This window comes from Alosa sapidissima, chromosome 8 (genome assembly GCF_018492685.1).
Source record: "Alosa sapidissima isolate fAloSap1 chromosome 8, fAloSap1.pri, whole genome shotgun sequence".
Classification (NCBI taxonomy): Eukaryota; Metazoa; Chordata; class Actinopteri; order Clupeiformes; family Clupeidae; genus Alosa; species Alosa sapidissima.
Window position 1 is genome coordinate 25,056,763 of NC_055964.1, and position 27,500 is coordinate 25,084,262.

Genomic DNA, 27,500 nt, shown 5'->3' on the forward strand with positions numbered 1-27,500 from the left:
CCATCCGGGTGCAGACGCCTCCCCGCCACATCCCTGGGGTCGTGGAGGTCACACTGTCCTACAAGTCAAAGCAGTTCTGCAAAGGAGCACCAGGACGCTTCATTTACACAGGTACTACTACCCCCTCTCTCAGTCTGTCCTGTGGAGAGACACAAGCACACTCGGTCACATGTGAGAAATGGTGGGGCAGCCGTGGCCTACTGGTTAGCACTTCGGACCTGTAACCGGAGGGTTGCCGGTTCGAACCCCGACCAGTAGGCACGGCTGAAGTGCCCTTGAGCAAGGCACCTAACCCCTCACTGCTCCCCTAGCGCTGTTGTTGCAGGCAGCTCACTGCATCGTGATTAGTGTGTGCTTCACCTCACTGTGTGTTCACTGTGTGCTGAGTGTGTTTCACTAATTCACAGATTGGGATAAATGCAGAGACCAAATTTCCCTCACGGGATCAAAAGAGTACATACTTATACTTACTTACTTAAATGTGTTGGTTAATCCTTGTGTGTGTATTATGTGTGTTCATACAGCACTGAATGAGCCCACCATAGACTATGGCTTCCAGAGGCTTCAGAAAGTAATTCCAAGACACCCAGGAGACCCAGACAAACTAGCAAAGGTGAATGCAACATACAGAGATTCACATCCTTGTACTTAAAGGGGTGGTTCAGGATTTTGGACATAGGACCTCATTTCCAAGTTAGCAAGTGTGATATTTATTAGTGGGGACCGTTTTCAACACGTTTCATCCAGTCCTTCTAGTTGCAGAGTTCGCAGGTGCTAGGCTAGCGCAAGTCATCAGTATGTGTTAGCCTGCCACTAAAAACAGTCTTACCCACTTCAAAGTACACCCGAGGCAAAAAAATTATAACGCCAGACAATCGATGTATATGTCCAAAATCCTGAACCACCCCTTTAACATCCACTCTCTTCTGCTTTTGTCGCATACTATATCTGCACACACTGATTTGATTCCTCTGTGTGTAGGAGATGTTGTTGAAGAGAGCAGCAGATCTCGTGGAGGCACTGTACGGGAATCCCCACAGCAATCAGGTACTGCTGATCCACTTCAGTTTGCATGTTACAGTGTTGTGGTTGTGTTGTGTAAAATGTCATCACACACCTCCTCCAGCCACTTGAGACACTCACACTTTAATGCATGTTGTCTTCATAATGTCTGACATATCTCTGTATGTGTGTGTGTGTGTGTGTGTGTGTGTGTGTAGGACATGCTGCTGAAGCGGGCTGCGGACATAGCGGAGGCTCTCTACAGCGTTCCGCGACCTCACAGTCAGCTCCAGGCTCTGCCCTCCTCGCCCGCCCATGGCAGTGTGATGGGCATCAGCTCCTACCCGCCGCCTCAGCTGGGCCTCAGTGTACCTGAACCACAGAGCGCCAGCCAGGGTGAGGGGAGACATTGATATCCACATAGCAAACACACGCACACACACACAGAAAGGCACACACACACACACACACAGAAAGACACCCCTACAACACACATAACATATGCAATATACAACTGGCGCACACACACCATCAAATACAATATCAGAATCACATCAGAATGAATGACACAAGCAATGCTCAATTCTGATGTACTTCTGATGTCATTTCTTTATTTCTCACTGTCACCCAAAGAAACTGTAAAGCCAGTCAATATATACTTGCATATACATGCAGGAACAGTAATGTAAAATGTAAAAGGAACAGTAATGTAAAATGTAATAGTTTTTAGAGGTCAATACCGTAATTCTTTTTCCATGCCATCTTCTGCCACTCCACAGGCTACATGCGTAACTCCAGTAGCCTCTCTCCACGAGGGTACCCCTCTGCTTCCACGCCCCAGCAGTCAGGGTATGCCAGCGGGGGGATGGGTGGTGGCTACAGTGCCGTGCCCATGAGCAGCCTGGGAGTACCAGGGTCGCCAGGGTTCAGTAACGCCTCTCCATCAGCTTCCCCTTATGGCAGTAAGTATTCTACTTTTCATTCCATGTTCCGTCTCTCTCTCTCTCTCTCTCATTATATATGTTTATCTTGCCCTCTCTGTCACTGTCTCTAACTCTGCACTTTTTCAGTGTTTGTTTGTGTCCCACACTATACTGCTGTGCTTTTTAGGGATGCACTGTTATATCAGCTTAATCTCAGTATCGGCCGATATGACTTGTTACCTGTTATCAACTATCACGCTATAGGTAGATAGATAGATAGATACTTTATTGATCCCCAAGGGGAAATTCAAGATATGATATGATATGGTATTGATATGACTTCACCCATAGCAATGGCTGATCTATATCTCTTATGTCACATCAACTAAATGTTGTGTCAAGCATGGACAGGCACATTTTGAGATATTGCTGTGAAGGGCTGAAAGACTTGATTATTTTATTTTCTATTAAAATAATCAAGTACTATTTAGTAGTACTTGATTACTTATTTTCTTTAATGAAAATTTCTGAAATTTCTATAATGAACAAGAAAACAAAGTAAACAAATAAAGAAAGAAATATTGGTTTCGATATTGGCCCAGAATTTCACAATTGTTGCACCCATAGTGTGTTTACATGTCTAGAGCTAGAGAAAGGCAAAAAAGGCATATTACCAAAATTTGTTTCCCAACCTTAGCATCATAATGGGCGTAGACTTGCGTCACTTTACCTTTATTAACTGATAATAAACCGCATCGGCAGGCAAGAAACAAAGTATTTACCTTTGCTGTATAAATTTACACATTCTTCCAACTGCAACTTTTTTAATGTTTGAAGGTGTTGCTACTACTGTTGTGCGGCTGTACCACAGCCACTTTTGATTTCGAAACTATGGACCCTTTCAAGAGAGTTCCATTATCAGCATCATAGTTGGCCCCACAAGACTTCCGTTTTAACATTCCAGAGAGAGGAAGTAGATTGGGGCCCAAATAGAACGTTCAAGCATTGTTTTTGTTGTTATTGTTGAAAGGGTCTATTGCCATCCCGTTTCATCACTGATTGGCCCGTGATCCTGGTGGCTGAGGGAAAAGTTTGTGTATTGTGAGGGGCCAGACTAGTTATCTCAGTGAAATGAAAATGAGCCAGGCTAGGATTTTTATAATCCCAGTCTTTTATCATCTTTTCTAATTGTATCCCCCCCCCCCCACCCCCCATGTCACAGTGATGCCATCTAGTCCAGTCCCCGGGTCGGGCTCGTCCTCCTCTCTGCTGCCGTTCTCCTCTTTCCCCACCTCTTCCTCCTCGGCCAAACAGAAGAGCGCGTTTGCGCCGGTCCTCCGCCCCCAGGGGTCACCCTCCCCTGTTTGCCCCAGCTCTGGCAACAGCTTCAGAGGTAACATACTCGCATAGCCAAGTGCACACAAACAAATGCACACGTAGCCACACACAGACAAGCACACACACTACATGCTGTAGACACCTAGTCAAGCACACACACACACATAGAGACAGAGGCAGAAAGATCCGATCTTGGCCATTTCATGCCTATAATGCCAAGCGTGAACGCCCTCAATCCACAGACGAGGTCCGGTCATTAGATGGTCAGGAACGCATTTGATTGGATAGTAATGTGAACAGAAATGCATCCTGGGCCAGATTTTAAACTATCTACTCAATCGTTATCCCCTGCATAACATGCCAATAGCTCACATTAGGCTAGGGTACCGTGTGGAGCTTGTGCCTATTGCGCAAGAGCACAGCCGAGAAAGCAGTCCAGCAGTCCGCTGTCAAACCTGTCCCTAGGAAAAGTAACTTTGCGCCGATATAAAAAAAGGAACTACGTTACGTTACCAAATTTTCAGTAGTAGTGCGTTACACTACTTTTTACTCGAAAAAGTAGTTACGTTACTGTAACTCGTTACTTTGTAATGCATTACACACAACACTGTTGATGGATATATTTTAATGTTTCTGAAAAAAGGAATCACTACAAAGATCAGTACAGCAACGTTTTGTGTATGTAGTGAGAAGGTGTATCTTTGATTTAGGCTACGGATCTCCTCTTGGATTTCAATAAAGTGAAAGCATAACAAAATAAGGTAAAGTTTAGCACGTTCAAATAACCTGACTATCCCTAATTCAAAATACTTGCACACTTGGTGGTTACAAAAATGCACCGTTGCACTTGTGCGGGGGGAGTAAGATCATCTACCAGGTGTGAATGGAGCCATACATAGTCAAGTGTACAACGCAAACAAACACACACACGCACATGCACACTCACACACAGTCTAGCGCACACTTACTTACAAATTTGTTTGTTACGAACACACACACACACACACACACACAAACACATATACACACATACAGGACATCCACATTAAATCCCTACATTCCTCTCGCAAGTCTGTCTTACACATAAAATTAGATGCACACAAATAACAGACACAAGTGTATGTTCCAGTGTATGCAACTCAAACAGCGTATTCTATTCTCTCAGCAGCAATGACTGGCCTGGTGGTCCCACCCATGTAAAGAAGAACCAATCATCTCTTCCTGACCAATTACAAACTCTACAGCCAGCCTAGGCTCAGGGCTGCAGGCACACTTCGAACATCACTGCCTGTCAACAAATCCCAGAGGCCTTTCTAAATCTCCAGACATTCCTCAGAGAGAAGCCAGCAAAATGCAGTGGAACCTGCAGAAGGCTCTCCAAGTCTCTGTGACTGAAGCACACGGTTGATGTAACCACAGTAAAAGGGGGTTCTGGGCATGTGAGAAGTGCGGATAAACTATGAATCTGCTTCTTGCATCTTGCAAAGAAGCTGCCATGTTTCTTCTTCCTTTCACATCAACATCAGTACACATTCACTCACACACACACACACACACACACACAATGTGTGCACACACACAAACATCCAACATGTGTTACCTAATTATTTTTGCAGTAGCAGGTTCTTTGCAAGAGACACATTTCACTGCAAGAGACTTTTTTCATCAGTCTACAGGACTTGAAATCCAGGGTTGACATAAATTACTTCATATAAGGATTTATTTAAAATAAAACAAAACTATATAAGTTATTATGATAGTTTTAGAAATAATATAAGCCTTTTTTCTAATTCATATAATTATGACCATGTTATTGCATTTTTTTGTCATTTTGTTACTATTGCTATTATTACTATTATTATTATTATTATTGTTATTAATGCTGTTGCAATTGTTGTTGTTGATGTATTGTCTTGTTACTCTCATTTTCTTTACTTTACCTAAGAACGATGTAATGTATCCCAGAGGAACCCTTGACTGCTCACCTCTTACCCCAGCCAAGCTGCACATTATAACCTCATAATGGTCTTTCAGAATATACAGTAATGACAAAACAATAAGTGTTGGCATGTTGCCATTACATGTATTACAGTGTGTTGACATTAAACTGGTCTAGCATAATGAAATTAAATCATAATGGTGTAGCAGAATGTGATGACATCACAATGATCTGACAACAAAATCTGATTGGACAACATCCTCATTTTTGAAGCAGAATGTGATAATAATTTAGCAGAATGTGTTGAGATCATAGTAACCTAACAAGGATATTTTTCTTTGTTCTTGTCCTGTAATGTCACAGAAGACTTTGTAGTCATCCTGCTTAAATAATGGGGATATAGTTCATATAGTTCATCCATCAAGTCAGATATTTCCACACCTGTGATATGTTATAGAAGATGAATCTGGTTTTGATACAACTCTGACTTTTACTATGTTTGTCCAGTGTCTGCTGCTCACAGCATCCTGATGGCCTCACATATCTGTCCAAAGAAAAATAAAATTCCATGCACTCGCACACCTTGTTTGTGTTTAACACCCCCAACACACACACACACACACACACACACACACACACACACACACACACACACACACACACACACACACACACACACACACACACATACACGTTCTATCATTAGTATGTCTTGACTATTTAAATATGTCTTATGAACCATGGGACATCTGGTTGTTTTTCTCTGGAAGAAAAGGCAAAATATTTAATGCATCACTTTGTCTGTCAACAGATCTCAAATGAATAAAATAGTATGACTGCACCCCCTTCATAAATACATGCATACAGACACAAACATGCACAACTACATACACATAGCATGTAGGGAGAAGAAGCAGTAATTGGGCTGGATTTGTGTGCTTGTGTACATGTGAGTAATTAGGACATTAGTTAATGAGGCTCTTCTTTTGCTCGGGATATTAATCCAGCACATGACAACCATGCCAATAATGCAACTTTAAGAAGTATTTGTAGGTGTTATATTCTCTGTGTGTGTGTGTGTGTGTGTCAGAGTTTGCTATGTTCCAATGATGATAAAACCCTTCAAGCTGTTTTAAATTCCAGTTCCTCCCATTTCTCACTGCCTTGTTGTCTCTCTTGCTTGGTTTTAGACTGTTTCTGTGTTTGTGACCCCCTCCTCCTTCCTCTCTTTCATGTTGCTAATTTGACAAGTAAAATGCCACTCTGTTGTCAGCAGCCATATGTTCTTGTCTGCATTTATGTGTGTGTGTGTGTGTGTCTCTCTGTCTGTGGTTTTGAGCCTCTTTTTTATGCATCTCTGTGCAAACTGTGTGTGCTTTAGTGTGTCCTGTATGCAATTGGTCAATTGTGTGTGTGTGTGTGTGTGTGTACATTGTGTTTGCTCCCTGCAGCTTTGGCTGTTACACCATGCTGATATCAAGGTATAAATTGAGGTCTTGCAAAGACAGTTGCTGTCTCAGCCAGACAATCTGATTACAAGGATCCGACTACTGACTGATCCCAGGTCAGTGCCCCAACACAGGTTTGTCTGATTTGTGCTGGTATTCAGTGTAATCTGAGCTCAATCAGCTCCAAAAGTCAGACAGTTCTAAAAGTGTGAAACTAAAGCCCTTGGTCATGGAGGTTCTTAAGAAAACAAAATGTTACCTATAGCACCACACCCACACATTCAAATACCTTCTTGTTTACAAATATACTTGTGGTCCTCACAACTCAAAACAGCATTCAAACCAATTACCAAACACCCATGACAAGGACTCTTTAGAAAATCCTCCCTTGTGGTTTTCCGAACACAAAGTCCTCATCTCTAGAAACAATCTGAGAAACCCTTAAAGGACTGAAAGAGTCCATGTAGTCATTTTTTCCTCTTCATATTCTTTTCATATTACTGTTTATTTTTGCTGGTATGCTAAGATGTGATGTAGGACAAAACAAATATAATATATAATTACTTATGAATCTGTGCAAACTCCTCAAAATAAGGCTTTTGATAATATAATCAGTTTGGCAAGCCCTCTGCATTTTATTTTGCCATTATTTTTCCGGCAACGATCTTTGAGTTGTAACCATTTCTCACTGAGCCCTGGCAGCAATAATAACTATTGCAATAAGTAAGACAGCAGTAATCACAGCTCCAAAAAACATCAACAACTCTGATTCCAACTAAGCCGTCCTGTGGACTGGACCTCCAGGGACAAAGAAACACTACTTAGCCACACTCACATTAATTTGTAAGTTTCATTGGGCTGTAAATGTGTGTAAGAGTATGAGCAAGTGTGTGTCCTTGTGTGGTTTGTGTGTGTGTTTCTGTCAGGGTGTTTGTGTGTCTGAAATACCCCAGCTTGCCCTCTCTATCTCAGGGGATGTGTTGTGTTAATCTACCCAATTAGCTCAGTAGCCAAAGTCCCATGTTTGCGTGTGTGTGTTTGTGTGTGTTTGTGTGCGTATGTGCGTGTTCATATAGGTATGGGGATATGTATTTTTGTTTCTAGATGTCTCTGAGTTGAGGTAATTTAGGTTACTGCCAAGAACAAGACCCGTTGAGACACACACACACCCACAAACAGCTCTTCCCAATCATACTCCCTTTGTATCTGACCATTAGAAATACTGAGTCTCTGTCCACGAACAAACACACACACATGCACGTGCGCACACACACACACGCGCGCGCACTCCCCTGAGGCCAGCAGAGAGGACCGGCAGATGGGCCTGACAGAGCAATCCCATGGGATAGCCTCTAAATGTAAGACACACACACACACACAAAGAGAAAGAAATGAGAGAGGCTGTGTATGTGTGTCTGTATTCAGCAGTCGTGAAAACCAAGGAAAACATGCTTAAAAACACAAGAGTCTTGCTTTTACATCTGATACGACACCTGAGCATGTAAATGTATTACGACATTAAACCAAATCATGTGTGTAGTGTGTTTTGATAAGCTTAAAGTGCTCGTGTGTGGGTGTGTTGAGAAGCAGTTGTTGGATTGATGAATTAAACCCAGACAGGGTGACAGTTTTGTGTGTGTGTGTTGTAGTTGTGTGTCTGAGGAGAATACACACACTAATTGACCTGGCTTCTTTTAGAATCATCCATCACCCTGGTGAGTGTGTGTGTGTGTGTTTGTGTTTATTGGTTAGTTAAGCAGGCTAGTCACTCTAATGATATTATTTCTGCCTTTCTGACAGATGTGTGAATGGTGTGTGTGTGTGTGTGTGTGTGTAAGTATATCATCTTAACTACTCTGAACAAGGGATATTTTAGCTTCTTCAGAAGTATGGTTTTAGTGTGTGTCTGCTGTGGAGATTCAGTGACATGAAATAAAGCTCCATTTTCTTCTGCAGAAGAAATATTTCCTCTTTGAAGAGAAAGATTCCAGGAGTTGAGATTCACACACACACACAGCAAGCCTTGCAGCGTAAATAAGCAGGCCATATATGATCAAATAAATTCATTAATTAATAGGGGTGCGGATGTTTTTGCTCTTGCATTAATTACACACTCATTAGCATATCAATTAGAGGAATCAGAGATCATGTAATTAAGGCCCAAGAAGGAGCACCTGCTGCCTCTCTCTCTCACTGGGTGTGTGTTTGTGTACAAATGTCTGAACGTGTGACTTTGTGTGTATGTGTGTGAGTGTGTGTGAAGCGGTTTCTAATTTTGTTTTAATATCTAAAATTATGTGTATGTTTGCGACCAACAGAGTGAGGTGGGAGAGAGTGAGAGAGAGAGCCTTGAGGACAGTGACCTATGCTGGAGTGGGTGATTAAAGGGCTGATTGACTGGAGAGTCTCATCTGGAGTCTCTTTTGAGTCCTGATGAAAATGTGCGTTTACATGTGTAGTGAGCTACATGCCATGTCTGTCCTGAACAGACATGCAGGCCCAACATTTGACAAGTAAGTTTGGTCAACAATAAATGTACTCGCATACTAACCTGTTAAACAATATATTATATATATACTTGAATTTCCCCTTTTCTTGAATTTCCCCTTGGGGATCAATAAAGTATCTATCTATCTATCTATCTATCTATCTATCTATCTATCTATCTATGTATCTATGTATCTATCTATCTACATATATATCTATCTATCTATCTATCTATATTACATACACTACATAGAGTGAGAGAGAAGGAGAGAGAGAGAGAGAGAGAGAGAATGTAAGACCAGACTAAGGTAGACTAATAAGGAAGTATGGCATGAGATCACATGAAGGAAATGAATGGATGATGAATGTGCAGGGTTAGCTGGAGAGCAGAGGGAGCTGAACAGGGGAAGGCTCTTCTCTTTCTCCTTCTTTTCCTTTCCTCGTCTCAGAAGGGTCTCCCCTGTTCTCTCCCTCTTCAGGAAAAACAACTTGTTTCTTTCTCTCGCTCCTGTCTCCTCTGTTGCATGATTCAAAATAAAAAAAAAAGTCTGTTGATAATGTGATAAAGTGATAATTATTATTTGATCATGTAGATGAAAAAAGGCAACCCGTCCATCATTGCATTTGAGAGTAATTGTCAATGTTGCATTCCCTAATTTCCCAAAATGTAGGTTAGCCTTCATGGCAGTGAGCCTATCTTTACCCCTGTTGTTCACCTTCCCCCTTTCTTTTTTCCTGTGGCACCACTCGATACCCTTTCACTTATTTTTCTTCATGTGAGCCATCAATTATTTGTACTACACTCCATGAATTCAAACTAATTTAGTCTTATTTTGAGAAAGAGCAATTTATTCAGTATTATGATCGAAATTTTATTTTGGTATGTACCACTACTCTGATAACATTGTTTTCATAAGGTTCACAATACCTAATTTTGGTCTTGCATCACAGCGGAAATTGTAAAAAGTATTCAAAAAGTAGTCATAATAGATAGAGATATATTGTAGAATTCAATTCCAAAACATTTGCTGTATTGTAAAATGAAAAGAATCGTAATATTGTATCATGGCCCAGATTTCGGTACATTATAGTTTCACCACCTCATTCCTATCAGATTGCACCTAGAAATGCAATTCATATGGTAGGTTAAGTGCATGTGTATCTACAATTACATGTATAAAAACACGTTATGCAATGCTGTGTTAATACACAGATCTTAGTTGTCATCAGCTCAATTCTCATTTAATGAAATCTCCAAAACCTTGAGAAAGATGATGGAGGACATGACCTCAGTGCAGTAGAAATGCCTGAGTATCTGTACACAGACTGTGTAATAGAAGAGGAGGACTGTGTGGACTGATCTCCACCTACTGGACAGACAGGGAAACTGCAGTAGCGAATGACCTGATGCTAAATGAACATAAACATTGATTCACTTGGCAGATACTTTTATTCACAGTGATATGCTCTGAGATTCTAACTGATTTTTTCCTGTTTTTTGATAGACTGGTCACCCCAGAATCATTTTGACCACACAACCGACATTGGTGAAATTTGCTTTGGGTGGAGCAGCTACAATCATTCAAACTAAATCTAAAACGGTCATTACAGTAAGAGGTGTAATCTTCAGAAATGCATGAGGGTGAATCTCACGAAGCCTGTCAAACTGACATCAAAATATTATCTACCTCATTTGATTGATTTTTTCATTTAAGTGACTAAATAGAATGTGAACTATATAAGTATAACATATAGTACAACAACTTGGTAACACTTTATATTACAGTTTTTTCTGATTGCTTACAGTTTTTTCTGATTGCTTAAGCACATTTTTTGTAACTATGGCTTTTTTTGCAAAACTCTACACACAAATGGCAAAACCTCTCACCCAATCAGCAAAACATTGTAGTTCTCTTGCAAAAGCTAACACACCTTGCTTAACTCTTCACACCTTCGTAAAACGTATCTAACAGTAAACACAAGCCATCACAATAGTAAGCACACAATGTGCCAACAACACACTGATGGTATGAATAAAAAACACATCTGGCTTTTGCTTTCTCTGTGCACAAGGTAGACTATGTCAGTTTGAGGTCATACTTTTGTCATAGTTCTGTAAACATACAGGGATCCCAACTTCAAGTATTAGTGTTTATTTACACACATCAAAACAAACACAAGTGTGTTTTTCCAAATCAAAACACAAAATAGCATTTCACTGAGACAAAACAAATCAGTCTACATCGGGTCGTCTCTCTCAAAATTCTGTCTACATCACAGGCATCGGGAAAAATATATTCTGGAATGACGTATCCAGGCCTGACATGACAATATCCCCACATGTAGACTGTTTTTTTGTCTGTTTTTTTCTCTTCTCACTCTTCCTGCTCACTCCATCGTACCCATTGTACATTACCTGTGGCTTATTTATAGTGCTTAGGCTGATTGCAAAGTGAACTAATTATCTAAAACAGTTTTCACATGAGAAAGTGTGCCAGAGAGTTGGCAAAATAGTGTAAATAATAGCCATTGTGCCTACAGTTGTGCAAAGTGTGTGTTACAAAATTGCAAACTGAGTGCAAAGCAGTGTTTGTGCTTTTAGTTTTGCGAACTCAGTGAGTGGTTTTGCCATTTGTGTGTAGAGTTTTGCAAAAAAAGCCATAGTTACAAAAAATGTGTTTAAGCATTCAGAAAAAACTGTAAGACACGCATATTCACCATTAATTAGCTGCTTACTAACATGTATATTAGTAGCATACTAGCCATTTGTTAGTCATTATAAGTCACTAATTAATACCTTATTCTGCAAGACCTTATTCTACCCTTACTAGACCCTTAATTAAGAATTTGTAAGCTCCTAATTACCCCTTATTAGGCCCATGACACCTCCAGAAGGCTCAACAGTAGTGTCTGGCTTCCCAGATCCATCCACACTCTCTACCAACAAATTCTTTGGGCATTCCTCTTCATTGCTGTGGCTGTTTATGATCCAATCAGCAACATAACCAGGCAAACCTCAAGCCCTAGAGTGGGCACCAACAACTACCCCTCCGGAAACACAGTAGCAAGATTTAACACATCTCAGAGTCAATTCAGGTTGCCATGAGGGCCTCAGTCATGGCCACTGATTTCCCTTTTCAGCTCCTTTCAGTGACCATATTTGAATACTAAGATCTCACAGAAATGCTGTGGTCGACTTACAAAGCCTCAAACACCTATCTCCACTGTGTGTGCTGGTCAGTCACCTTCCCTCTGGTACCTCTGATACCAGTTCTGCATACTTTAACTTATTGCTTTCAAAGGCTTTCTCCATCACATCATCAAAAGGGAATAGTTAGCACAATAAATTAGACAATGTGCTAATTTGTCTGGTTTCAAAGCAGTCACATCTATGGCCCATATATCTCTCCAGTTGCAGTAGCATCCATGGCCTTAGCCCTCTCCAGTTGATCTCAAGGGCTGAAGTGCCCTTGAGCAAGGCACCTAACCCCTCACTGCTCCCCGAGCGCCGCCGTTGAAGCAGGCAGCTCACTGCGCCGGGATTAGTGTGTGCTTCACCTCACTGTGTGTTCACTGTGTCCTGTTTGTGTTTCACTAATTCACCGATTGGGTTAAATGCAGAGACCAAATTTCCCTCACGGGATCAAAAAAGTATATATACTTATACTTCTTCTCTACATCATGCCAGTTCATCCATTGTCCTTGTTTTGCTTGAGGCACCGCTGTTGAACATCTACCGTATTTTCCGGACTATAAGTCGCACCGGAGTCGAAGTCGCACTAGTCAAAAAATGTGTCATGAAGAGGAAAAAAACATATATATAAATATATGTATGTTGCACCTGAGTCGCAGGACCAGCAAAACTATGAAAAAAAGTGTGACTTACTGTATAGTCCGCAAAATATTTTTTGCTCTCAAAACAAGCTGGTTACCATCTGTCTCTTCTCCTGTGCTGTAGACTTACAGTACCCCACACTTTCCAACTGATACCAAGACCAAACTCTTTTCTTATTTTCTGCTCCTGCCCAACAACATTGTACCGCCTCCCTAAACTCGTCATGTTTTTCACAATAGACGGAATCAACTCGCCATCAATATAGAACTGTTCTTCCACCTCTCTTAATAGATACACCTCTACATTTGCTAGGTTATATCCTAGTTATCCATTTATCATTCAACTTGGCCTACGGGTACATGGAGCTGATGGACACATGGCCACAGGTACATTGGTCATGTCACCCACATAGGCTCAGATGGGAGTTAACTGAGTGCCATCCTGCAGCCTTTTATTTGGCACAACTTGGCACCAAAAAATGACAGACAGAATCCACAGTCAAAAACACAGAGCCAGTACAGAGCAGACCAGACAATCGAGGTAAAAGTATATCAAGGGACCAGGCACTCTGTAGTTAACCCCTTTCAACAATGGGGTGAGAAATAAGTTAGTGGAGAGAACGCTAGATGTTGGGTGATTGGTGAACCTGACTAGTAGAGAGAACAAGTCATCTTATATCAAGTTCATCACCGTATCATTACCGCAAGTCAGCTTCTCATTACCGTTATTACCCTTTAAAATGCGTAGTAATGAGGAATTGGAGTAACGGTAATGAGATGTTCTTGACTAAGTTGGCAAATAACACAAAATGCTAGCAGGCTATGCAACCTTAACCTTTACAAAATATTAAAGTCTTATATTGTCTTCATCATCATCAAATATAATTTTATATATTTTTGAAAGCATTGAGTATCGCAGCATATTGTTAATGATAATCAACAGTGTAACATAATAAAGATTCTATGACATTAACACAAATATCATGATGTGAGAGAAGAGAGAACAACTGAACTTGATTCCATTTTAAACCTTTTGTCCCAAGTGTTGCATCATGGGTCTGCTTGTTAATTTAAGGGAACAGTGTACTTTTTATAGGCAGGCAAGTCGCATTACGGTAATGAGGAACATTTAGTGTGGACACAATAATTTTACAATAAATGTAACATTTCCTTTTGTAAAATACCATAAATATTAACCAAAAATATAGACATTTTTACACAACTTTGTATAATCTTCTTCAATTTATGTAAAAAGAACTTTTCATGAAATAAAACAAACAATAGAATAATGGACCCGGACACATTTCGGTAATGAGAATTGACTGTGCTTTTTGTTTAAATTACTATCAAAATACTGTTAAAATGATAATAAAAACATCTGTCCCTATAGTATTCTTTACTGTCTTTGTAGAAAATATCATAGTTATTATTAATAAAATATTGTTTTCAGAAAATAGGACCCGGACATGTTAACTATAGCTTCATGAGAATCACCCATCAGTCTCATTGGGACAAATTTGGACAGAAGAGTATTAAAGTGGGCTGATGCTCATTGTACAACTTTCACAGTACAAGTCAAAGTGGACTTACTTTTATCGAAGTGTTTCTGTGACAAGAAAAATAAACAAACATCCACAAGAGCAAAGATATGAAGAATAGTTTGTGGGCCTTAGCCTTAGCACTTTTTCCTTTTCCACTTCCAAACATCCTGGGTGCGTCTTGTCATTAGAACATACTAGCCATACTACGTTTTTTTTTTTTTTTAAATGACATGCATGATGTAGCACTCTTCCCCAATGTTTATTTTGTCTTACACTGGGTAAGTTCCTGGCCCTGGATGGCGATGTCCGCTGCCTTTGCTCCATCCAAGGGCACTTTGTCCCTCTCCTCCTGCTCTCTCTCCACCCTCAGCCTTTGGGGGTTCTCTACCTCAGCAGCGTCATCATCTGTCAGATGGAATGTTCCTGTTAAAATGTTAAAATCCCCCCCACAGATTTTTTTTTTTTTAATTTTGAAATGTGATTTTGGTATTTTGTTTACTTACTGGCCTATCTGCACTTATACTCACTCAGCGTGTTCTCCACTTTGTCCAGGATACTGTGTTTTCCATCAATGGCATCACCGTTTTCATCAACTTTTACTTGATGTATCACCTATAGTATCATCTATTTTCTTTTCATCTTGCCTCCATGGGCAGTACAGGCCATCTATCCGCTTCTTCAGCTCTCACTGGCCCATTGGCTTTGTCCAACTGTACCTTCTGTAGTTCACTAATGTGAAGCTTTTGGAGTGCCCGCTTTATCTGCCTTTTGCTTTTCTTTTTCTTCTTGTTACTGTCCTCATCAAGGTGGACGCCCAAAGCCTCCAATTCTCTGGTCAACTCATAGAGTTTGTATTTTTTTTACCTTTTTCTTAATCACTTTAGCTGAACAGGCAGCAGGTCAGAAACCAAAATCATCTATCAGATTACCATAAAATCATAAATCAACCAACTTCCAGACTAACTTAAGAAAGAGTGACCAAGAATTGTAGTGTTGCAGAATTCCTGTCTTATGTTTGTAGTCATTTTTTTTAAAGAAGTTATATGAAAAGGGGTAACTTCAAAGGAATTCAATTAGGCTACGAAGAACTGTTGAATGCAAGGTTATGATCGTGGTATAAGTTGACAAAATAATTTTGCCTAGTAAATTAGCATTGGTTTGTGTGTGTGTGACGTTATCAACATGTGCATAGCATGTCATAGAAAGCATAGCCCTATGTGCTACATTGCTATGTATTGTTGTGACCACTAAGAAAAAGTAATAGTGCACCATGGAAACAACTGTACAGGGATCTGAGGACAAAAGAAATTGTAACTGCAACTACATGCCACATATTCATTCGTATGAATACTGTGTAAATTCTGTGAATACTTCACATGGTTTCTGGAAAAGTGAGATGAGAAAGGTGAGGGAGACATCTTTTGGTCAAAGGTTGCAATGGCAGTCCTGTTCCTCACGGTCAAATATCCAAGGGAGTGAGGTCATTCTTCCTGTCACACGCTGACATCCTGCCATGTCCCCCTCTCGCCATTAACACAGTGGGCTGTAGTGCTGCGTGGCGTACTCCTCTGGAACATTTGGAGAAGCCACTTGGAGGTTTCCTCACAGTAGACAATTCAACAACAACAACAACAACAACTTCAACAATTCATAGACGAGGACAGTAAAACTCATGGACAGATACTGACAGAAAATCAGCTAAATGAATTTCTCTGGTACTGTTGACATTTGAGTCATTTCTGTTATACTGTGTGTAGTGCTGTGTAATTACAGTGCATGGGATGGGCTTTGGCTTTTGAAGTAACTGCTGAGTCCCAAATATTTTACATGACTTCTCCCTATAGTTTCTAACAACAGCCTCCAGCCTTATTTTCACTTCTTGTAGAGAATTTGTGATTTTGTTTAATCCTGTGCACAGACTGATTTCTTCACAGCCTCAGTGCCTTAGTTGAGGCTGGGTGAGTCATTTGAAATGAGTCATTGGCTGACTGAAAACTCCACAAATACAACCTCTTCTGGCCAGAACTTAGAATAAATCATGCATTAAACTAAAATATATGTTTTACATTTGCTTAATGAGCAACATTAGCTGCACAAAATGGATTTGATTCTCGGTGTGCTGAAGTCCTTTCTGCTTCCTGACTCTTCAATAACAAGGTTTTCAGTCTTACTCACCACAGCCTTTTCCGCAGGTCCAATTCATTTTTCACTTCTCTTAGTAGTGGGAAGGGGGAAAGACCCTCTCACTTTTGTATTGTACTGTGCATAGATCTGTAACACTATGGACACAAACAAGTTCAACAATATAGTGATGCGACAAGACAAAAAGGTAGAAAGTGGAGGCATATCATAAAAACATGTTTCAACAGAAAATACAGTGCTATAGACAGGGCCCTAATTTAAATGGTTCGCAAAGTGCAAAGTCTATCAACAATCAAAAAGCATTTTGTGAATGAACTATAGCTATCATGGGTTTGGTGCATGCTACAAAGTTACCATGAACCAAAAACACGGTCGTTTCCTCCTTCATGTGCAAATCTCAGACTTTGGCATGACCACTAAAAAACGGGTGAATCTGAACAAAGACATCATGATGCATAGATAGGCTGTCCACATGTTACGTTGCCACTCTGAGTTGGAGATTAAGGTAGAAGTTGACGGAGCCTATATGAATGATATTTGGCTACAAGGCATCAAAGTAAAGCTCACTTAATTATTTATGTGGGGGCCAGATAAGCATGAGGGGACACTAGATATCTGCTAAATGGGCCTTTTTATTTCCCCAGACTAATCGTAGGATTGTAAATGGCCTTGTAAAATAGCATCTGAGCATGTTTTTAACAGTCTAAAGTACCTTTTATGTTAACATCAGAGAACAATGTAAAAGACTCCATTCTGTCATCTTTAAGACTTGTAATTGCTTTCCAATTAGTGCCCACAGTGTCGCAACAGTCAAAACGAACTGGAGGAGAGAATGGGCTTCAAAACACAGTCATTAAAAAGCAAATAAATAGAATGAAAGTACTGGACAGTAGCCAGTAGTGCAAAAGGACATTTACAGAAATCTACGTAAGCAATTGTTGCAGCTAATACAATCTAGTATTTCAAGCTGAAGTTTTGTCCACCAAACAATAGATCAGCAGCAAATAGGGCAGCACCAGAGAGTGTGTTATGTCACAAGTTTTTCCCTGCTGAATGCACTTGTACAGTTCATTGCAGCTGTATAATGACATTCTTAATTTAAATCCAAATAATTTATTGTTTTATGTAAGGCCCGTTTCATACTCACTATATTCAGTGGTGGTGCTGCCTTATGTGTGCCCTGGCTGGGCAAACATTATAGTGCACCCTCAGCAACCTTGAATGTGCCCTGGGCAAACATTATAGTGCACCCTCAGCTACCTTGCATGTTGCAAGCCGCCATAACACTCCTAAACCCAGATGTCTTTGCTACATCACCGATGTTGGCGCCTGTGTGTAAGCCAGTGTCCCAGAACAGTTGGTCTGTTGATCGCTTGCTGTAGATCACCCTGAGTCCCTGAGTCAAGTCCACAGCAAGACACAACAAATTAAACAGAGGGCTCACAAGACCATTCAGGAGACATGCTGAAAGACAAACGCAATCAGAGCCGTTCTGGAGCACTCAGATCTTGGCACAGTCAATATTCTGTTCGAAATAGAATGGCACTGTCCTACACAGAGTTCTGGATACCGGTATTCTATTTTAAACAAAGAGCTTTCTTGTATAGATCTGTGAATACAGTGGGAATGTATGTGAATGTGTTTGTGTGTTGTTGTCTGTCTGTGTTTATGAGTGTGTTTGTGTCAGTGATGCCAGTAACGCGTTAGTCTATTTTGACCACTTTTTTCAGTAACGAGTAATCTAACGCGCTACTATTTACAAACCAGTAATCAGATTAAAGTTACTCATCTAAGTTACTGTGTATTACTATTTTTGTCATTTTCCTTAATAAAAAGATATATTCTTTGCTTTCTTCTTGTCTTGGGGATTAATGTCATGTAGGCTATGCTCACGTTTTCAGCATGAGGACAATTCACGTGCAGCGACACAAACGTAAACAACAATGGAGGGAGAGAGAGAGATGCACATTTCATCAGTCATTACTTGTACATTCTGTGCTGGCGACAAAGTGCTGTCTAGCTAGCAGGGCTCCGAACCGGTTCAAGGAACGGAAACGAAAACGAACGGAATTTTACGGGAAGCGGAAACGGAAACGAAAACAAAATGGTCTTCAACTGATCCGGAACAGAAACATTATTCTGAAATCCACAAAACCGGTTAATAACGTTTTTTTTTCATTCTCTATATATTTTATAAAATTTCACAAAAGCATATCCTATGTCATGGAGACTATTTCCGGTTGTGCGAAAAACAAGCCCGCCTATGCATAATAGCCTATTTTGCCTGTCCACGCCTTGTCGTTTTAAAGTCGGGATTTGAAATGTTTGCGCAATTATAGCCTATTCTATGTAGAAGAGTTAAACGGGAAATTTGAGATAGGCCTTGTCAGCAACAGACAGGTTTGTTTATAAACAGGGTTGGAATTATAGCGCAAGCCTTTGAAGATCTCCATATGGATAAAACTTAGGCTACAACCAGGTAAGGAGTTTAGCACGTATCCAGAAATATTTTTGATAAGAAATTATTTATAGGCATAGGTTAGGCCTACAGTAAGTCTGTAGGCTATGGGATGGATAGCCCATCTGAATGTTTTTGGATGCCGCCTGTGATTTATTATTTTTGGGCATAGCTACGGTATAGGCTAAATCAAGGGGGAAATAATGTGTATGTCTATTCTAAGGTAAAGTCCACAAAAATAGACTTGATAGGCCCGCCAAACACTGCCGGAACTTTAAGAACGAACGATATTTTGCGTTCCGAACCGGTTCAGGACCGATATGCATGCAAGAACGAAAACGTTAAACATAGGCCTACCTGAACTGTTCGGAACGGAACATTTGAAAAATAATTTTGTTTTCAAGCCCTGCTAGCTAGACATCCCAAGTCTCCCGAAGTTTTGGGAGTCTCCCACATATTGATAGCGGCTTCCTGATGCCCGCAAATTACATAAAATCTCCCGGAACCTAGAGCGAACAAGAGCACGCAAGCCAGACCGGACTTCAAATCAAAGATTCTAGAATCTTTGCTTCAAAAAGCGTGTGCATAGCTTAATGCGCACACAACGGAGAGGGAGAGAGAGAGGAGTGGTGCCAAAGATGGTTGATTATGAAGATACTTCATGAGAGGCCATTTCCTGTCCCTGGAAATGTATGCAAATAGGGTAGCAGTACACGCCCCCGCACATGTATGCAGTGATCGGCTCTCTTTTTAACACTGAGGTCTATGGCAGAATCCAAGAATTTCCCAGAATTTGTCAAAGCCTTATTTTTCTGAGCAATGGATGCACATTTCGGACACGGCATCATGATCTCCAAACCCTCCAAACCCTCCAAACAATCTGCCTGAAGCGCATCCAAGACAGAGAGCATCCTGGTCTGTTTTGCTAAATCAACCAATCAGTTTTCAGTGTAAGTGCTTATGGGCCGTATCATGACATTCTAAAGTGCATCGTCAATCGTCAAAAGTCTATTCAAATTTAGTAGGATGTCCAGTTGGGAGGGGTTTCGTTATCAAACGTGGAGCGCATGGCGCAACAAGGTGTTCCTAGATTTTTTAATCAGTCATATGGGTGTGTTTGGGGCGTAACATCATTTTAAACCAATGAGAATGACATCTGTCATTCCTTTTAACGGCGCAAAGTGCGATATGTCAAAGAAATGCATCTGTATTTTGGCATTCAACGGCGCATTTGAAGGAGGCTGCTTGCGAGACCGTATGGAATAGGCATTCTTAAACCATGCTTTACTAAAACCTAGCATAGCCTTCACGCATTTGCACTCGTCTATTATTTGAACTCATTGGCAAAGTGAAACTAACTTCACCAAGGAGTCAGTCAACGACAAGACAGTTATATGCAGTTACTTTCACTATTGACTGACAATGGGTTACCACCGAAAACATAGGCTGGAAAAAGCAACACTTATGTGCTCAAATGACTGAATAAAACAACATTTATCCTGCAGAGGAGTTGCTTATATCTCGTTACAGTGCGTCTTCAGCTGTGCTCCATACGTGTCTCTCGCCTCTCCCCTAATCACTTTTAACCGTCATTACCAATTTGCAAATGATGGTGAATAACGTAAGTATTTCGTAATATCTTTATTCTAATTATGTTTCCCATTGTAATCGTGCAATTTGTAATGCTTTACATGGACGTGCGCTGGTGTGCGTTCATGAATGATAGAAGGATGGTGCGTGCACCTGCCAATATGACTGTTGACATGCGCTCTTAAAATAGCATATGAACAACTCGCCATTGACTTCTGACCAGGTTTAGGTGGTGTATGATAGCTATTTTTAGACAACGCGCTAGGCCCCTCCCTATTGCCACACCCCTGGGCGCAATGCTTGAAATATAAACGTGCAAAATACCGAATTCAACTTTGCGCGGGTTAATAACGAACTTTACGCCATGCGCTGGTACCCAAAATACAGCCCTATATCTCTTTTCTCCCAAACATAATCAGTTCAGTCAGTGTATCTAGGAACAGAAGCGTCATGGCAGCGTCAGTGCCCCTCAAAAAGGGAGATTCAAGACCCATTTCACATCGAGACTACACAAAAGTGTACCCAATTGTCTCAAAAGATTAAAACATAATGATAATCTTGCACACTGCACTGTTTGTAACAGCGACTTTAGCATTGCTCACGGCGGGTAAATGATTGCAAAAGACTTGTTGAGGTGAGTTTAACAAGTGTAATTTCATTTGCATATTACTCAGGCCTATAGGCTACAAGATGGCTAGTTGCCAAGGCTACATGAAAAAAAATCTACATATTTTACTATACCAATTTCTATCAATAGGCCTTCCTTATTTGGTGTACTACTACATTATTGAACAAACATCTGAATTTCAGTATCTAAGTAGGTTAGGTTGGGATGTCTGCTATACATTGCTGTTAAAATGCACTTCCAGTATAGTGAGTATTGGCAAAACCGGTTATCATTTTTATGTTGAGGAGTTGGGGGTGTTGTCGGCAGCTGCTGAAAGTAACTAATAAAGTAACTTGTAATCTAACTTAGTTACTTTTAAAATCAAGTAATCAGTAAAGTAACTAAGTTACTTTTTAAAGGAGTAATCAGTAATCAGATTACTTTTTCAAGGTAACTGTGGCAACACTGGTTTGTGTGTATGCATGAATGCATGCTGATTCACTGGAGCAGCATGCATTTTGGCCTATACTGAGTTTCACACATTTTATCTGACTAATACATGAAAATGACTTCCGAATCAGGTCCAAAAGCATACTTAATAGCTGATTCTATCTCTCTTAGACACACACACACACACACATACACACCTCCGCCCTGCCCTTGGTTTGTTCTCTGCCATATGGCATTCCCTATTGGTTCCCTCCCTCTCTCCACTGGAGCTGCCAAAGCCACAGGCTCTCCCCCACAGGGTAGCCTCTCACAGGGCACCGATCTTTGGCGACGTTCCCGAGGGTCGGCTCTACGCAGACCCAGTGCTACGCCTGGGAGCTCAGTCAGGGCCACCTGGGCAGAAGCTTCTCCGCATTCATGGTTTGCAACTGAACGAGGATGCCAGTTTGATTAACACAATTAAAGTCTGTGAAAGCTTTCTGGAATGTGTTCGCTGTGGCAGGAAGAGGGAGTTATCTCAAGGTTAATATGAGGGGGCCAGACAGAGAGAGGGAGACAGACAGACAGACAGACTGTGAAGTGTGAAAGGAATTTATATGAGATACCCTCTTTGAATGGCTTGCCAATGAGACATCCCTGATACAAACTGGTCACAAATAGGCACACCACCAGTCAGATGACCCATAGGTAAACCGATTACTACAACACCTATCCAGAATTACTATCAGACTTGGGTGCTGAAAAGATAAAAGGTCCACAAGCTTTGGTAATGCCAATCTGTGTGAGTATACTGTGAGTAATATCTGTTTGTGCGTGTGTCTAGACACTGACTTCTGTGTTGCCTGTCTGAAGGTGGCTGTAATATCCTGACATGGCCAATAGGGGGCAGTAAAGGCTATGATGAGCTCAGCCACTGTGCTGCCTGTGCTGCAATGCAGTGAGACTGTATGTGTGTGCACGTGTGCGAGTGTGTGCTTCCCTATGTGTGTGTATGTGTGGCTCAATATCACACATGCTAGGACCTGTGGTCTGCATTGATGAGTTGGGGGGTGACAACAGTTGGAGACAGAGAGCAGCTCTTGAGTAAGATGTCAACATGCGGACATTAATTCCAAATCGAAGGAAGTGAGAGAACAGTTGCGACAAAATTTACGATCCCAGCTCTTAATTGCAGACCCAAAATGTGCAATATGATTCATATCTAAATGAGTAATTTTCAGTGTTTTAGAAAGATGCAAAATTGAAGGGTCTTTCTGGAATTTGAACAGAGCACAGGTAGGTTTCAGAGCTGCTCAGATGATTTTCAATAGCTCAAATATGTTCAATACGCATGAATGTGACTGAAACCCCTCTATCCGTTCTCCCATTGTATGGGTCTACTTGGGATGAATGAATCATCAGGGTTTTCACAATCTTTACTGGCACCACATACTATATGTTATGGGCACAATTATGGGGACATAATTTGTCCCCACTTGCAAGTAATTATTTGGTTGTAATATTTTTTACATTTTTTTTTTATTTTAGAGGCACAGACACTTGATTACATTTTAGTTCATTCTCAGCCTGTTCCACGGGCTCACTATCATATTAACTCAACTACAGTACAGGTGAAGATTCCTGTTGCGGTACATGTATACCAGACTGACAGCATGTCATGATGAGAAAATATGAGGTAAAATATAACAATAACGCAAAGTGTTCTGAAATAGAATACCACATCCCAAACTCTAAACCAAGACAAAAAAGAACATTAGAGAACAAGACAACCTTATGTCATCTAACTGGTCCATACTGAACTGATTTCAGATTGGTTCTATGGTTGGTTGTCAGAGTGATTTTTTCAGACCAGTGAAAGAATTTCCACCGGAGTTTGGACTGTAGTTTCCACTAAACATCCTGACAAACCTATACACCAGAGTAGTGAAGTAATCTGGGTCCAGCTGACGGATGCTGAGTGACGGCTCTGTGTAACACCACAGAGGGAAGACCAACTCATTTGATGGCGTCTTTGCCAGAAATGTACCTCTATCAAAGCGTGTAGCCATGTGGCGTACCTCTGGTGGGGAGCGGGACTAAATTAGCTGAGTTAATGAGAGGGGTCCCTCAGGGTTCCTCACCTGTGGAGAGTGGAGAGAAGATGAATTAGCGGATTGATTCTGTCTCCCTTTAAGTCTCTTACACACACACACATGCACAATACAAGCACGCAAACACACGCACGCACACGCACATACACACACACATGACCACAAACTCATGACCAGAGGAAGAACATATCCTTATGTAACGGAGGCGAACTGAGCTAGTGTGCTAGTTGCCCGTGTAAATCCTCACAGCCCTAACCTTAAGAACGCTTCGAACCGCTGAGTTGGAAGCCTGGGCTTTTAGCTTAGTGGTTAGAGCGTTCGACTCCCATGCCGGTGTGTGTTGAGGTGGTGAGTTCGAAGGCCGTGAGCGGCAGACGAATTACGACCTCGGTTACACTTATGTGACAGTCCACACAGGGCGCATATTAAAGTTATTATAATAAATGAAATGCAGACTTCCCATGGGACATTATTGTTATGAATTGGAGTTAATTACTTATTTTGTTTAAGGATGGATTGGAGGGTATGGGGACAGAAGGGCCCCAAATGCATTGGGCTGCATTGGGCATGACAAGTCTAATACATACACTACTCACAAAAAGTTAGGCTTTTATCTGGCTTTTGGGTGAAATTTAATGTTTCAGTACAGAAAGTACTGAAACATTGAACTGTTGGACATGCGCATTCAAAAGTTTAGAGAAGGTCACGTTAAGTTCACCTGTAAAGGTTACAGTGGATTTTAGGTTCATCCTGAAATTAGTAGTAGTGTAGTAGTGTACAGTCAAAATAACTGGGAATGTGTGGAGACAGATTGGTACAGCTCCCCAGATCATGGAAATGCAGGTGCTCTCACTATGGATGCCAGTCTGGAATTCACCACTGCGAACACTGATTACAAACGGCCTGATATATTTAATACAACACAGTGTAACTGAGCATGCGGTGAAGAGTACAATCAGGTTTCATGCATTACATTACATTACATTACATTTGGGTGACGCATTTTTAACCAAAGCGACTAACAACATGGTAAACAATTTAAGTTTAAGCAATTCTCAACCATTTTAAGACAATTTAAAAACGGTAGAGTAGTAAGATAAGTGCATCAGTGAGTGCTGTTTTTAACAGTTACGTGTCAGTTCAAGACGGCTGGTAAGTGCTAGGATCAGCAAGACTTGTTGTAAGTGGTGCTATGAGAGGAGATGTTCTCTAAAGAGCTGGGTCTTCAGTAGCAGCAGTTCATGCGCAGCAGTGTTGGAAGAGATGAACATCAGATTAGAGAAGAGAGCAGATTACGGCCCTTCTCCACTGCTAAATACAGTATAGCATGTCTTCAAATCTCAAAGGAGTAGGGTATTTATCCACTGCCAAATGTACAGTACTGTACTTGAATATCTATGGTAATTTTAATTTACCCTTAAGAAGATCATAATGAAGGAGTACTAAAGGGTGGAGCTAAGCTGTTCATTGGAGAGGCACAGACATGTCACCACATTCCTTCATTAAGAACACATTACATTTGCATAGCCCTTCTCGACATGCAAAGCGCTTCACAGTGAAGGGGGAAGCTCAATAACCACCAACAATGTGTGTAAGTATAAGTATAGTATAAGTATATATACGTTTTTGATCCCGTGAGGGAAATTTGGTCTCTGCATTTAACCCAATCGGTGAATTAATGAAACACAAACAGCACACAGTGAGGTGAAGCACACACTAATCCCGGCGCAGTGAGCTGCCTGCTTCAACGGCGGCGCTCGGGGAGCAGTGAGGGGTTAGGTGCCTTGCTCAAGGGCACTTCAGCCGCGGCCCACTGGTCGGGGTCCGAACCGGCAACCCTCCGGTTACAAGTCCAGAGTGCTAACCAGTGGGCCACGGCTGCCCCAAAGCACCTGTGGTGTAGCACCTGGGTGAAGCACGGCAGCCATATACGCCAGAACGCTCACCACATACCAGCTTGAGGTGTAAAGTGAGGGAGTGAATGAGCCAATTACACTGGGGGATGATTAGGGGGCCAGATTGAATTAGCCAGGTCGACAACATGTCACTGGCGCTGGGCTATGAAAGCCTACAGCTCTGTGACATCTGTTGCTAACAATTTGTTGTGAATTTTGAACTATAAATTGTGTTTATTTAGTGAATCAGACACTCTGAACATGTTCATTTTCATCCATTGTCTGCAGTCTTTTGTATTTTAAAATATTTCTCTATTTCTTGACATGCTTTTCTTTGGCAGCTTGAAGTTCTTTGCTGGTTTCTGGTTTGTCAAGTACATGCAACTCATCTATGAAGTTGTTGTTTGTAAACAAGTCTCCTTTATATGAATACCACACAGGCACTTGCCCCAAGTGCATTGTATCATATATGCTGTATTACATGGGTCAGTGGAAAAGTGTCTTACATGTCTATAAACTGCATCTAAGAGAAAGGATAGTAATGCTAAACTGAGAATGAGTGTGACAAAAAAGAAAATCTCTAGTGGGTCAGCAAAATTAAGTTGGAAAGAGAGAGACGATTGAAAATGAGACCGAACTGTGAGCAGAAAGAGAAAGTTTTTGTGACAAAACGGATGAGGCAAACTGAAAGTGGAGGGACAGATATCAAGCAGAGCAAATGAGATTTCTTTCCCTCTGGAAAGCCTGGAGTTTAGAATCATTCAGATCCTTGGCTTTGTGACTTTCAGAGGTATGGTTCAGGGTAATTGCAACATTGATGCATTCAAGATTAGTCATTAGATCAATCATTAGACTGTACTTCCAATTAATTTGTGTGTGAGTGTACTGTAAGTGATAATGTTGCTAATCATGACAGTATTTCAAGAGTTCTAGAATTTATTTGGGTTTCTGGTACAGTGTGGTCTGCATTTCATGTTAAAAGGCCTGGGCGACGTTGGGCATGCTTTGTGAGGTGCAAATGTGCACCTTGCGCATATGTGTCCCCTAGGATGGAAGTCTTGTTATGGACGTGTTTTAGCACACAAAACGAACATATGCGCACTGCCAGCCCTGTTGGCAAGTGACAGACTTTTTTCAAGACACCACAAAGTGCACTGCCATGGAGGGTCTCTATAACTGGTTTTTAAGTGGCTAAATACTAACATGGCAAAAATATGTTTACAGGGATATGACAAGCTGCCTTCTTTCTTGTATGACTGTAGATGTGTTTATGCTGAAGCTGAATTCTGCAATTTGTCATGTTTTTGAAAGCATTCTTACTCTATGGACACAGAAGTCCTGATAGCGCCAAGATAAAATTACAGAGCATTCATTTTGGGTAAGGGTGCATCATTATGTTCTGCTACCCCAACAGCAGTGATGTCATGTTTCCTCAAAATGGCATAGGCTAAATCACTAATAGATACTAATGAGGTATTCAATGTATATTCAAAAGTCAGTTAGTTCCACTCTTGGGCACTTGTATTCGGTTTTTTTTCTGGTGGACACTGAAATGTATGTATGTATGTAGTAAATATGACTAATTTAAATAGAAAATGGAAATGGAAAATGGAAGTGCTATAACACTGGAAACCATTCTAAATATTTTTCCACTCCATCTTCATCTTGAAATAAAATGAGGCAGGAACTTTCCCCTGCAGCTGGAATGCGTGATTGGCTTCTGAACAACCCTTTGCCAAGTGATTGGCTCATTGAG

General features: G+C 41.0%; 1 protein-coding gene and 2 long non-coding RNA genes across 14 annotated transcripts in view; 1 reads left to right on the forward strand and 2 right to left on the reverse strand.

Moving 5' to 3' along the window:
* Positions 1–5,050, forward strand: part of ebf2 (EBF transcription factor 2) — a 26,419-nt gene extending 21,369 nt beyond the window's left edge. For 4 of the 8 annotated variants that reach the window (XM_042101999.1, XM_042102001.1, XM_042102004.1 and 1 more), the window contains exons 10-16: positions 1–111; positions 525–613; positions 982–1,047; positions 1,221–1,398; positions 1,782–1,964; positions 3,148–3,318; positions 4,429–5,050. The exon at positions 1–111 is cut by the window's left edge and continues 16 nt beyond it. In XM_042101999.1, coding sequence (XP_041957933.1) covers positions 1–111; positions 525–613; positions 982–1,047; positions 1,221–1,398; positions 1,782–1,964; positions 3,148–3,318; positions 4,429–4,463 — 833 coding nt within the window. In that variant the 3' untranslated portion in view covers positions 4,464–5,050. Of the gene's footprint in view, positions 112–524; positions 614–981; positions 1,048–1,220; positions 1,399–1,781; positions 1,995–3,147; positions 3,319–4,428 lie in introns of all 8 variants that reach the window. The other 4 variants (XM_042102000.1, XM_042102002.1, XM_042102006.1 and 1 more) reach the window with 2 other exon arrangements.
* Positions 1,278–2,809, reverse strand: LOC121715944. Its single transcript, XR_006033717.1, has 3 exons — positions 2,666–2,809; positions 1,743–2,354; positions 1,278–1,374 (listed from the first exon to the last, which is right to left on the reverse strand). It is a non-coding gene; the product is annotated as an uncharacterized LOC121715944 (long non-coding RNA).
* A 9,253-nt stretch (positions 5,051–14,303) lies between the features above and the next one.
* The window catches only part of LOC121715846, a 90,153-nt gene continuing 76,956 nt past the window's right edge, over positions 14,304–27,500 (reverse strand). For 3 of the 5 annotated variants that reach the window (XR_006033690.1, XR_006033692.1, XR_006033688.1), the window contains 3 exons: positions 23,817–23,879; positions 15,040–16,791; positions 14,304–14,917 (listed from right to left, as the gene is read on the reverse strand). This is a non-coding gene — a long non-coding RNA (uncharacterized LOC121715846). Of the gene's footprint in view, positions 14,936–15,039; positions 16,792–23,816; positions 23,880–27,500 lie in introns of all 5 variants that reach the window. The other 2 variants (XR_006033691.1, XR_006033689.1) reach the window with 2 other exon arrangements.